This window comes from Mytilus californianus, unplaced genomic scaffold (genome assembly GCF_021869535.1).
Source record: "Mytilus californianus isolate M0D057914Y unplaced genomic scaffold, xbMytCali1.0.p SCAF_2, whole genome shotgun sequence".
In the NCBI taxonomy this organism is placed as follows: Eukaryota; Metazoa; Mollusca; class Bivalvia; order Mytilida; family Mytilidae; genus Mytilus; species Mytilus californianus.
Window position 1 is genome coordinate 21,037,750 of NW_026262668.1, and position 13,819 is coordinate 21,051,568.

Sequence of the window (13,819 nt, forward strand, 5' to 3'; positions counted from 1 at the left end):
TTATATTGAACATGATTTAATAAACAATTAACTTAAATATACTTATTTACAATATACTATTAATTTTACGATATACTTTTCACTAAGAACAGTATTGCTATCAGCTAGACACCATTATACCATTGACAAAAATCTTATTACATGGTTAACCAAATCTTGCAGATGACCGAAGCTTTCAAGATATATGATGAGTTTAATTTCATGTGAAACAAACTATTCCATGTTGTGTTTAACATGTTTAAAGAGGTATATATTAACACTGTATTACATGTGGCTTTCTGTAACTAAACATTCAAGTTGGTATTTTAACTAGCAATTTATAATTACACAATCTGATTGAAACACATATATACTGTGTCCACAATTGATCCTGTATCTCGAACAATATCTTTGATAACTATACCAACCATATATGTCATTACATAATGCATGTATGTTAGTGAGTGTATGGAATCGCTACTTCTGATGTACAAAATGTTTTTAGGTGGTCAGAAGGAACTTTGTAGACTCTGGCAATGAAGGATCAGTACATAATGAAGGCACTTTGTAGACACTGGCAATGAAGGATCAGTACATAATGAAGGAACTCTGTAGACTCTGGTAATGTAGGATCAGTACATAACACAGTAATTTATTTTTACGTTATATAAATGCCAGATAAGTATAGTTTTCTTGACTCTTAAATAGATTCATTGGTTTTCATTTTTCTCTTTTTTTTTAACATTAACGTTTTACAAAAACACAAAAACCGAAATAAACACTCATATGGCACAGTGAAAATGTGTTTTGGGGAATCTTTTTACAGAAGAAAGAAAAAGAGTCGAAAGGATAAAAAGAGAGTAGACAAAACATCACATGTAAACAAAAACGTCACAAGAAAATGCAATTTTACATCAGACTTGGTCTAGAATTAGACCAACAATATACAAATCAGCACTATTGTTAAACTATTTCGATCTGTGAGTAATTTTCACCTGTATATAATCATAGGAAGTTTGATAGTTTACTATAGTTTAATGTCTTTGTTTGAACCAGAAAAAGGATGATTTAACGTTTATAAGATAAACATATCATGTTCTATTAATCACATTATTATTTTGGTTTTTGTGTGGTAGAATTGCACAAAAATGCTTTTCATTTTAAGTCCAAAGTTTGTTTTCAAAGGAAATTATTTATCTCCGACCTAGACCAAATCTCATCCCGTGAGACTTTGTACCGCACATCTTTCCAGTCATCAGATATTCAATCAATGTTTTTACAGAAGATAAGTCACATCTAGCACCTCGCCTGGACATCGGTGGCATAAACATACTAGCTAATCCCAAATCGGCCGCCATGTCCATCATATCCGACATTAAATCAGGATCTATTCTTTGTTTCCGTGGAGGAGGTTTTCGGTCAAATCTTGAAGGTTTACGTGAATTGTAATTATTATATTTATTGTTTGTAGTTGTAAGTTCATTCTTCGAAATAGCACTGTTTGCAATGTCTTTAAACTGTTGACGATTTGACGAACTCAAAACTTGGGACAATCTGAGTCTGTTTGCTTCCTGTTGTGGCAACAATCCGGAACTCCGTTTAGATATCGGTGTCGGTTTTAAGGGTTTAGTTTGAGTTTGGGATTGTTTAAAAACCCATTTTGTAGGGGTTGAAGAATTTTTTTTGCTTTCAGAAGACATCTTCCCAATGTTTTGTTTCAGTCCGAACAACGAACCTTGCTCTGTAGCAATTGTCTGACCTGATCTTTCTTGAAAATAAGGGTTTTGATTGCCTTCTAATCGACGTTGTGGATAGGGATCAGATTGAATCATCGATTGTTGTTGTGGATAGGGATCAGATTGACGCATCGATTGTCGTTGTGGATAGGGATCAGATTGACGCATCGATTGTCGTTGAACATATGGATCGGAAGGATTTCCTCTTTGATATGCATTATTTCTATTCAACCTGTTTATCGGGTTTTTATTGCCCGGTTGTCCTACTTTGATTGCCATTGATTCTTGCTGTCCTTGCATTGCCTCTTGTCTAGCTGCTTTCGCGTCCGCCCTTGACGACATTTGATCTGCATAATCAATATCTGCCATCATAAATGGTAACATTCCCATTAGCGGACTACCTTGCCCAAATCCACCGGAGAAAGGTTCCATATAAGGGGATGAAGTTGGACCCACATATGAGTCAAAACCTGTAATAAAGTACAAATATAAGGCACGGAACAAAGGTAAAGACAATAAATTATAAACATAAGATATTAAACAAGGGTATTGCCACTAAGTTACACTATTTGAAGATCGGAAACATAAATATAAAAAAAAAAAAATTCTTGATATACCATATATATGACCAGCAAACCCAACGATATAAAAAAAAAGAAAAGAAAGAAATATAAGAGTTATTGTTTTCATAGAGATGATTTTAGTAATTCGTAAGCTCATGTAGTCATGATCAGCTCTTTGTTTTGGGGAAATCAAGAATACGAGACCTGAGATGAATACATGTAGTATTTCATTATGATGTCTAAATTTGTCGGTGGCTGGTATAGGGAAATCATGAAAACCTTTTGTAGATTATTTTGTCTTGTATACGTGTATGTATTAAACAATTGACTGTTTCTGTCTGTCGTTTATGAAATAAATGTAAGCACGGTCAACGCGTGTATAGCGCTCTTATGCGTCAAAAAGAAACATTCAGTTCTTTTAATGTCACTATGTGCTTAAACGTTTGGGAGGAGAGGAATTCTAAGTACAGAGTGGTAGCGATTAGCCGCTGGAATAGGTCACTCATTGCTTAACAATAAATGATAAGGGCGAGGTATTTAGATTAAATATATAACAAGAATGCTGGTTATTTTATAAGTATATGTTGCCACTGAATAAAATAGTAGTATTTTAATAAATGTGGTAAAAAGCAGTCGTTAATTCATCAGACATTTATCAAATCTATTTTAACTTGCCATGAAATAGCTGAATAATGTTATCAGTCTATTTTTTGTCAAAAACATATGATAGGTATGTATTGTTTTTATATTCAAATTATATGAAAAGTTAAGATACAGCTGTTCATCTCTACCTAGTCATGGATTATAATATTTGAACATCTATAGCAATATACATATATATATATGCATATCTTATAGTCGCATGCTACCGATTTCAGTTTCTTGAAGAAGAAAAAAAAAAACATTTATTTAGTGCCTTTGAGATCAAAAGTTTGAAAAACTAAAAACTTTCGAACAACTTAATTTCAATATTTGCACATAAATTAATCAAATTTGATGATTGGAATCATGTCAATACAAAAACTCTGTCTTCAACAAAAATGTTTTGAAATCCAGGAAGAAAAGAAATTAATAAATGATTTCATGTTAATAAGTCGAGAGTGTCAGATTCAGGGAACCCACGCCCCCTTTTCTATTAAATTTGACGGTATTTCAATAACATTATGCTTATTTCTACCGCGCCCATTACACCAAACTCTTTATACCAAAACAAAAAAATCGATGAGCCCCTCTGCAGCCCCTTTAAAAATCCTCTATCCGACGCTGTAGTCTAAATAAATTACATCACGGGAGAATAACCAGATAATGTCAGTATACTATTTGTTAGGGACAGACATTGTCTCGAAAGAGGACCATCACCCACACCGATGAGATTTTATTGCATCAAATGACTAAAGTAAACAGTCCTAAAATAACTGGATTTTAATGGAAGAATGTTTAATTCTGAATGATTAATATGATATATGAATTTTTATGTCATTTGCTATTTGTTTTGAAACAAAGCTTCGTAGAAATAATATGTGTGACGTAATGTTAGTATATAGACTTAAATCTCAGGTATTTATATTGGACTGATATAGTCATTAACTTGCAATTTTGTCATAATTTTACGATCAAAACATTTAATATAGTTTTTTACAATCAAGCAAAACAATAATACTCTGATAATTACTATAGTTAAACGTTATAATTGAAACAAAAACATCTCTTTTTATGTCATTAGCCCCATGCCAAGTTTTAATCAATGTCACTAAAAAGGGAGATGATGTTCCTTGTTCATCTAGATTATGTTTTGATTGTTCAGTTTTAAATCATAATGGAGTACCATCATGGCTTGTTGCCTTTTCTTAAATCACGGTCATATTATGTGAAATTTTAGTATAATATGATCACTGTTATTTCAAGATTCTAAATAAATACATGTACCTTATGTATTCAAATTTACAGAGAAGATGTATTTGTTTACTATACATGTTTGCATGTAATACAAAGTAGCTTCTGAAAAAGCTGAATTTTGATTTACGTTCTAAATGGTCAATATGTATTCAGAAATATTTCGGATAAAATCCTAATTTCTTTGATTTAAATTAAAACACAACATTTAAACACAGTCTGGTTTGAAGAATGAATCAAAACGGTGGATTCACGGTTCTCTAACATTTGAAGATTCTAACTCACGTCTATCTAGCAATTGTCAAACAAATAGACAGTTTTTATGTGTAAATAGTGTATAAGACCATTGCTGATCATTTTGATACTTTTTTTACAACTGTAGCAGCAGAATTAGTAAACAAATTACCAAATGCCAAAGGCATATTTAGTGTTGTATCATCTATTTTTTGTTTTAAATTATAAAAGGAGAAATCCTACTGATATGAAATTTTTATTGAAACCTGTAACTAAAGATTTTGTGTATAAGGAATTGTCATCGCTCAATATTACAAAGAGCACTGGTTTAGATGAAATACCTGCAAACTTTATCAAGGATGGTGCTGGTATATCACAAAAGCCAATCACAGCAATTATAAATCAATTAATTTTGACTGGCGTTGTTCCAAATAGTATGAAATATGCAAGAGTGAAACCTTTATGTAAAAAGAATGGTGCTCTTGATGTTGGTAATTATAGACCTGTTAGTATACTTAGCATTGTATCGAAAGTTCTTGAAAGGAGTGTTTATAACCAATTATCAGAGTTTTTACGAAATAACAAATTGTTATTTGAATTTCAATCAGGTTTCAGGGGTAAATACTCTACTGATGCATTTCTTATACATTTATTAGATTATATAAGAAAAAATAATTTAAATGTACTTATACAGGAATGATTATGTTAGATCTGCAAAAAGCCTTCGACACTGTCGACCACAATATTTTAAATAGTATGAAATATGCAAGAGTAAAACCTTTATTTAAAAAGAATGGTGCTCTTAATTGATGTTGGTAATTATAGACCTGTCAGTATACTTAGCATTGTATCGAAAGTTCTTGAAAGGAGTGTTTATAACCAATTATCAGAGTTTTTACGAAATAACAAATTGTTATTTGAATTTCAATCAGGTTTCAGAGGTAAATACTCTACTGATGCATTTCTTATACATTTATTAGATTATATAAGAACAAATAATTTAAATGTACTTATACAGGAATAATTATGTTAGTTCTGCTAAAAGCCTTCGACACTGTCGATCACAATATTTTATGTTCAAAGCTTCTTACCTTTCTGATAGAATTCAATTTGTATCTTTAGATAATGTTATGTCGGAACCCATGGAAGTCACATGTGGTGTCCCCCAAGGAAGTAGCCAAGGACCGCTGTTATTTATAACATATATTAAAGATACGTCAATCAGTATTGATGAAGACTGCAAATTAATTTTATATGCTGATGATAGCGCTGTTTTATATACTCATACAAATCCAGATACTATTTCTACAAAATTGGGAAAAGTTCTAGAAAAATGTTCAGACTGGTTAGTAGATAATAAACTGTCATTACATCTAGGGCAAACTGAATGTATGCTTTTTGGACCTCCAAAAAAAGATCAGGCAAAATATTAATTTAAAAAAAAAAACAGGTCAAATGTAATGATCACCTTATCAAATCGACAAATTGTGTCAAATATTTCGGAGTTCACATTGATAAATTTTTAAATTGTGAACAAATTATTTCCAATATCATAAAAAAAGTTAATGCAAGATTAAAATTTTTATATAGATATGCAAAATGTTTGGATACTAGATCAAGGATGACTCTCACATCAGCTCTGATAACAATGCTATTTCGATTATTCCTTCTCTTCGTGGTATAATAGTCTGGGCATAGGGATGACAACAAAATTGCAAGTTGTACAGAATAAGGTGGTGAGATTCATCCTTGGTCTGGGTCCAAGGACTAGAATTACATGTGATATTTCAGAAAAAGTCAATATGCTATGCGTAAAAGACAGAGTTAGTCAACTTAGATTAAACCATGTATTCAATATATATCATGGACATGCTCCAGAGTATTTGTGTGAAAATTTTGATTTAAATAATCCAGAAGTTATGCACATAATAATTATTTTGTACCAAATATTAAAAACTGTAATAAAAACAGCTTTGTCTATAATGCTATACAAGACTGGAACAATAGATGATCCAATATAAATAATATATCAAATAGATCTGCTTTTAAGACTGCAGTTAAAATACAATTAAGAATAACAGCAAGAAATATAGAAACTGGAGATTTTTTATATGTTTTTAAGAAACATTTGATCTTTCTTTCTTTTTTTTTGGTGAAAGTCAAATTTTAACAATAAATTGAAATATTATTTTTATATATTTTCAAACAAGGGACATCATTGGAAATAAGCTATACTATGTAAGCTTCTATGGGATATCCCAGGCTTTTTTTTCTAAGCACTGTTTTTAAAATATATTATGATACTATTTTAAAAGTATATATATACATATTATTGTCTTGTCTTATGAATTTTTGTATATGTGCTTGAATTTGACTGAATAAAACTATAATATACTATACTATACTATTTGTCCATTGGTGATTATAAAAATATCGTCCTGAACATGCATGAAATATTTGGACGTTGAGCAACCCACAATCAATCAATCATTAGTGCTAATATAGTAAGTCATTTTATATGATTGCAAAATCGTATCGTTGTAAATTATTGTCATTTGTATATTAGTGCTCTTTGATGAAATAAATATATATTTTTTTTCTAATTTTGACTTCTTCCTCAACTATAAATTCGTCAGATCATTCAAACATTTATTTGAATTGGATTAGCTGTGATCATTTTAATGTTTATTTGAGCTGGATTAATTAGCTGTGAATCTAATTACAGGTACATTCCATTAATCCTCATTGCATAAAAATCACGTTTCTCCAACAAGAAATGATTTACCTATATACATATTCAAATGTTAGAGTAACGTGAACACTTTTTTAACACCATCAAAACTGATGATATATGTGCATTAATAGTGTTATACTGTGAAGCAGAGGAGGGGAGACATTGTACACACGGCACGGCTGAACAATAGCGTTTTTTTGAATGAGATAATTACGGGGGTGTTTAATTACCTTGACTACCCATGGGGGTCTCGCACGGACGGCTAATGAGATAATAAACATAAGCAGTAATGATTATACAATCTACAATCTAATTGAACTGCAAATTCCAGGAGGCTGACGAGTTTCGTACTAATTCGGCTTGGACAATCATTGAATTTATTGATTTTAACTGATGGCATGTCCACTACACAAATAATCGTCACAATACAAAAATAAAAAGCTATTCTACGTGGTTTTTTGGTTTGTAACCATGATTTACAAAACAAAGGGTTAATGCAGCCATCTAAGAGCAATGTAAAATATATAGACTGAATTATTCTGATTTGGTTAGGATTTGACCAGTTTTAGGAAATTTCACAAGAATCTCCATACTGGAAGAAGAAAATTGTTCGTTTTCAGCGACTTATTATGGAGCAATGCATGGAGACTTAAGTAGATCGAATTTTAGAATGTATAAACAGTATTCGGAATTTTATAAGACTGTCATACAAGTAAGATGTTTTAATAGCTAGCTATAAAACCAGGTTATAGCCACCATTTTCTACATAAGGAAATGCCTGTACCAAGTCAGGCATATGACAGTTGTTTTCCATTCGTTTGATGTGTATGCGCTTTTGAATTTGACATTTGATAAGGGACTTTCTGATTTGAATTTTCCTTGGAGTTTGGTATGTTTGTTATTTTTTCTTTTTACTGATATAAATTGTTACTGACGAATTTTTGAAATATTACCAATAATGTATATAGAAATAAGAAGATGTGGTATGAGTGCCAATGAGACAACTCCCAATCCAAGTCACAATGTGTAAAAAGTAAATAATTATAGGTCAAAGTACGGCCTTCAAAATGGAGCCTTGGCTCACACCGAACCGCAAGCTATAAAGGGCCCCAAACTGACCAGTGTAAAACAATTCAAACCGGTAAGCCAACGGTCTGATCTATTTAAAAAATGAGAAACGAGGAACACTTATGCACCACATAAACAAACGACAACCACTGAACAACAGGCTCCTGACTTAGGACAGGTGCATACAAATGCAGCGGGTTTAAACGTTTTAACAGGCGCCAACCGTCACCCTAACCTGAAACAGTAGTGTAACATTACAACATAAAAAGACACACTATAACATATCAATTGAAATGGCTTAGCTCGATTAAAAAGACATATAAACAAAAAACAAATAAACATATTCTAAACGAATAAATTTGATCTATGACACAATATAATGCCATGTTCTTTTTTTTACAGAGACCGAATACAAATTCCCGCCAATACGGGACAGCTTCTTTTATAATACAAATTTACTCCTAACAATGTAAAAATAAAGTAAACATTTGATGTAACATATCAATCTTTGATATAAATTTTAGGTATGCAAAAGAGTACATTCGATATAAAAACTTCAACAAAACAATCTTTTTCCATATTTAAAACTGACGAAGGAACGCTAAAATCATACAACATGATCTGAAAGTTTTGCATATAGCACCTATAAAAATAAGAAGATGTGGTATGATTGCCATTGAGACAACTCTCCACCAGAGACCAAATGACAGAAGTAAACAACTATAGGTCACCGTACGGCCTTCAACAATGAGCAAAGCACATACCGTTTAGTATAAATGACATATGTAAACAATTCAAACGAGAAAATTAACGGCCCGATTTATATACAAAACAATTAACGAAAAACAAATATGATATACAGCAACAAACGGCAAGTACTGAATTACAGGCTCCTGACTTGGGACAGGCACATACAGAATGTGGCGGGGTTAAACTAGTTTGTTGGCGACAAACCCTCCCCTAACCTGGGATAGTGATGTAACAGTACAACATAAATAAAAACTATGAAAATCAGCTGAATAGGGCTTAACTCATCAGATCGACACAAAGCAGAAAGACATTTAATAAAAACACAGACCGGACGTGGCAGGGTATTTATACATCCCCACAACAAAAAAGACAACAAGTACAGATCTGAGAGTACTCGCAGTTACTGACAGCCAATAACAACTAATAACAAAATCATGCATCTAAGACTAAAACTTCAATCAGTACTCATCAAACATCCATTGGATTTAGTGTAAAGACATCATTAACAGTCGGAGAATAACAATGTACAATGCTAAGACACAGGTATTGATATATTGTAGGGCCATGCATGTGTATATGTATATAAAAAGAATGTTTAGTTTGATTTTAATTTACTGATAACAAAATCAATAGTAATACCAATAAAAACAATATTCAAATATCTAATTATCTTGTCTTAGAGAGGGATACATCCTACTTTGTAAAAAATCACTCTGATTCCAACAAAAAATTCTCTGAAACTGACATCATCAAGATGCTTGATTTGATGATTGACAACATATTTGTTACGTTTGGAGGACGTGTTTTTCAACAAACAATCGGCATTCCAACTGTGCCCCTCTTCTTGCCGACTTGTTCCTTTATTCATATGAAGCTGACTTCATACAGGAACTTCTTAGGAAGAAAGAAAAGAAGTTAGCAGTATCCTTTAACTTTACTTTCCGCTTTATAGATGATGTTCTCTCACTAAATAATTCAAAATTTGGTGACTATGTTGAACGCATCTATCCCATCCCATAGTGATGTGGGCATAGAAAAGAGTATTACGGGCGTGATTACGGGACTCGGAACAACTGGATAGGCTTACCTTGATATAAAAATCACAGATGCTTTAATTTATTTTTTATAATTTTGAAATGCTTGAGGTTTTTTTTAATTACTCAGATTGATTCTATATCAGAACATCAATTATTTTCCAAGAAGTTAGCTTGATGAGATAAACTTAAGACTGAAAGTTATCTTTTTTTGTTTATTTAGTCGTTGGATTGCTAGCATTGGCTTACTTGCGTTTCTTCATATCACAGAAGCTTTATATCTATATGGAAGAAACCCTCAACCAATTCAGCTAGTAGAAACAAAAGAAATTAATCCCTCAAAGACTCTTCGGTAAAATCTTAGAGGGAAAACAGGAGTTGTCTCCCTTTTACATTATTTAAGTAATTACTAACCTCTTGTTCTCGTGCTTTGTCGATTCTGTTGTAAGAAAGTGTTGATAGAGTCCAAATTTACCAACAGTAATAAACAGATGTATACCTTCATTCTGTAAGAAAATTAACAGTCAATTAATGGCTAATTTAGATTTTCGATTTAAGAAAAAAAAAAAGGGGGGGGGGGGTATTTCCATATATGTTATATATTTTTAATTATTCGTCAAGTTTCCATTCACCGTTTCTTCTAATACTGAACTCACAGTTTTATTTTTTTTTTCTGGCAAGTTTTGTATATGTATAATGTCGCACCAGCATGACGCACTCTTCGTTTTGTTTCACCCAAATAAACGGAGAACGCAAATGACAATCATTGGAACGAATCTGCTTTGATAACAGAAGGAAAAATTCCGCGAACAATAAGTTTAATGATGATGAAAATTCTAGATATCAACTTACTCTCATAAAATAGCCATTTGCTGAAAATAACATTAATTGAAAATTAACGGTCATAATTATTTTTATAAAAGAAGCCTATATTTTGCAAATAACTTACGGAAAGTAATACAATATTGCCAAGGGGACTAGGTGTGTATTTTATAATCAATCTGATTCTAGGCATAAAAGCTGAATTAAATCGTCATTGTTGGTTCGTGTTACAGATAATTTATAGCTGAGCACCCACTTACTTGTTATGTCAGGGGGACTTTATTAAAGGTTTAATTTCCTCGGGGGAGGGTGTACGCGTAGTAATATAGCATAATTGTAATTCACCAACTGGAACTGATTAAATCCTTTGAAATTTTTTATTTTCACTTCAATTCATAAAGCAAAATTAGATACGATTACTAAGCAGTCAATTGTTCAGTTAAATTTCAGCTGCTTCAAGTCAATTTTCCTTTTTTCTGAAATTTCTACAGTACATTTTTTATGAATTGATTTTTGTTTGCTTCAAATCCAGTGGCAAATATATCATGCATGTTCAGGTAGAAATGTTGTTGAAAAAGGTAATTCCGTCAGGGCATTTAGAAAGAAACGTACTTTGACAATTATCTAGTAGAATTACTTCGGTGTCGGCTGGGCGGTCGGTCGGACGGGCGTCGGAGAGCTGATATCATGAAAGTGCCTATTCAACAAACTTGAAAAAAAATCAACGACTGCAGTAAATATATAATGTCAACCCAAGAACCGCATATGTAGATGTATATCCCTATAGATAATTGTATTGTCAGACGCAGTATGGTTCCTAAATATTAAGAATTACATGAACCTCGAAATGTGGTTCATACCCCTAATTTGGCATAGATTAAAAGCAACCATTATATTGAACAAGTTTACTAAGTATTAATTAACGTAACCACAACTTCATGGAAATAATTCACCAAAGTAGCCAGACTTATAATTTAATACTTCAGACGTTTGCCCAGTGACGTTCGAAGAGCAAATCAAAAACTTTAATCTGATAATGGACGGCGCGCATATCGAAAACATAATGTCCCCCTATCATCGTTTGAGGTGAGTAAAAAGTCAAAGGCATGATTGAGGGTACTATTATACTATCGAAAGCCATACAAGAAACTATATCAAACCAGTGGCGACTTCCAGTTTCACACTACTATTGTATATGTCAATTGTTAAGGAGTGTTGAAAGCTCTTCGTGTCTTTTTTTTATTGTAAGGTTGACATTTTTCCCGCATCTTATCATTTATAATACTTATAACATATCTTTTTTCGGCCACAAAAGTCATGATGAGTGACGAGTGGATTTCTTAGTGACCATCGTTAGCGGACTCATGAAATGACAGCATGCTGGCTATTTTGTCTTATTGTACAGACTGAATGTATTTGGATATGCATTAATAACTGGTCTTATGTCAGACTGTTTCTATTTTCTGTTACATTCATCGTATAAAACATATGATATGAATCATTTTGTACATTGTTGTTGAGTACATATTTTTGGAAATATTTTATACAGTATTAATATTTATGACGCTGTAAACTGACGGGCCATGCCGTTTTATTATGTTTTTATGTACTGCGTATTGACGCTTCATCCCTCACTATGTAACAAAAACATTTTGTTCAAATGCATGACAAAAGGTCACTTCTCATGCATTATAAACATCTATGTTAAAACAATAAGAGTTTCTTTTCCACTTTTATGAAGTTACAACATAAATCGAAGTTCATTATTAAAATTAAACTACAAATTAATTTAAGGTTAATCTCTCAGTTAGCTCTTATTTTGATTTAAAAAAAGATAAAAGTTGAATTTTCTTTGAAGTTTAAATTAAATTTGGCAAAACTTGTATCATATTAATACTACAAGTATTAATTGAAATAGAATAAGGAGATGAGAGGAATATCCACCAAAATCAAAATGAAGTGAATATAAGCATCTGTAAGTCACTGTACGGCCTTCGACAGTAAACAAATCCATATTACTAGTATATAGTCAGCTATTCTGTTTCGATAAAATTTATGCAAAAATTTGTTAAACTCTTTTATTTAGAAACCTAACTGAAATCTAAAACTAAATGTCTGTATCTTTCCTTCATTCATTTAAACGACATGCTTTATTTTGCATTTAAATCATTGTCATGGGAAGCCTTTTATATACAGAAATAGTATATTGTTTTTGCGTAACATATTAATCTTGATAAATATATAGACGATCGGTCTCATTAAAGTTAACATCATAAAGATACAGATATAATTATAATCTAGAGATGAGTGAACATTGAATAAAAATTAGAATCAATGTCAAATAATTTATGTTTATTATGATAATTAATAAAAAAAAGTATTTAAGAAATATTTAAAAAAAAAAAAAAATAAATACGCGTAAATATTTGTCTTACCTGACTGTGTGACATTCATGCATTGAATATAACTGACTGAAGACAACTGCTTTATTAAATGACCTTAGATACTTGATCCGTGTTGACAGAATAGCCGTAGGTGTATTGGTTTGTTGATCCAATCCTCAAGCTTTTCTAATTGACTTTACCCGTATTGTTAGTGTATAATTAGCGGACCAATTAATACCTTGTATAGTTTACATGTACATATAGGTAGGTTTATGGCAATGGACGTATTGTTTTAATTGATATCCATACAGGATGGCGTAAATACATGTACAATATTAATTGATATATAATGGGATTTCGATGTAGTCGCTTATCCATTTAGAATTAGGAAAATAAACGAATTATTTAAACCTCAGTAGAGAAATAAATGCGATAGGCGAAATAGATATTAACAATTACAAACCACGGAAGAGAACTGGGATAGCCATTAAATATTACACGGAACCCATATTAACACGTTATTTGATGACTTGTTTATACCTTTTCCCCGGACACCTCATTTTGTCTAGCTTTATTTTTTATTAAATATTTTAATGTATGAAATATGGTTTATTGTAAATTA

At 31.6% G+C, this 13,819-nt stretch overlaps 1 protein-coding gene across 1 annotated transcript; it reads right to left on the reverse strand.

Moving 5' to 3' along the window:
• LOC127729466 (uncharacterized) lies at positions 1-13,324 on the reverse strand. Its single transcript, XM_052237287.1, has 3 exons — positions 13,249-13,324; positions 10,406-10,497; positions 1-2,185 (listed from the first exon to the last, which is right to left on the reverse strand). The coding sequence occupies exons 1-3, from the start codon at positions 13,269-13,271 to the stop codon at positions 1,173-1,175; spliced, it is 1,128 nt and encodes a 375-aa protein (XP_052093247.1). The 5' UTR covers positions 13,272-13,324; the 3' UTR covers positions 1-1,172.
• Positions 13,325-13,819: the final 495 nt, after the last annotated feature.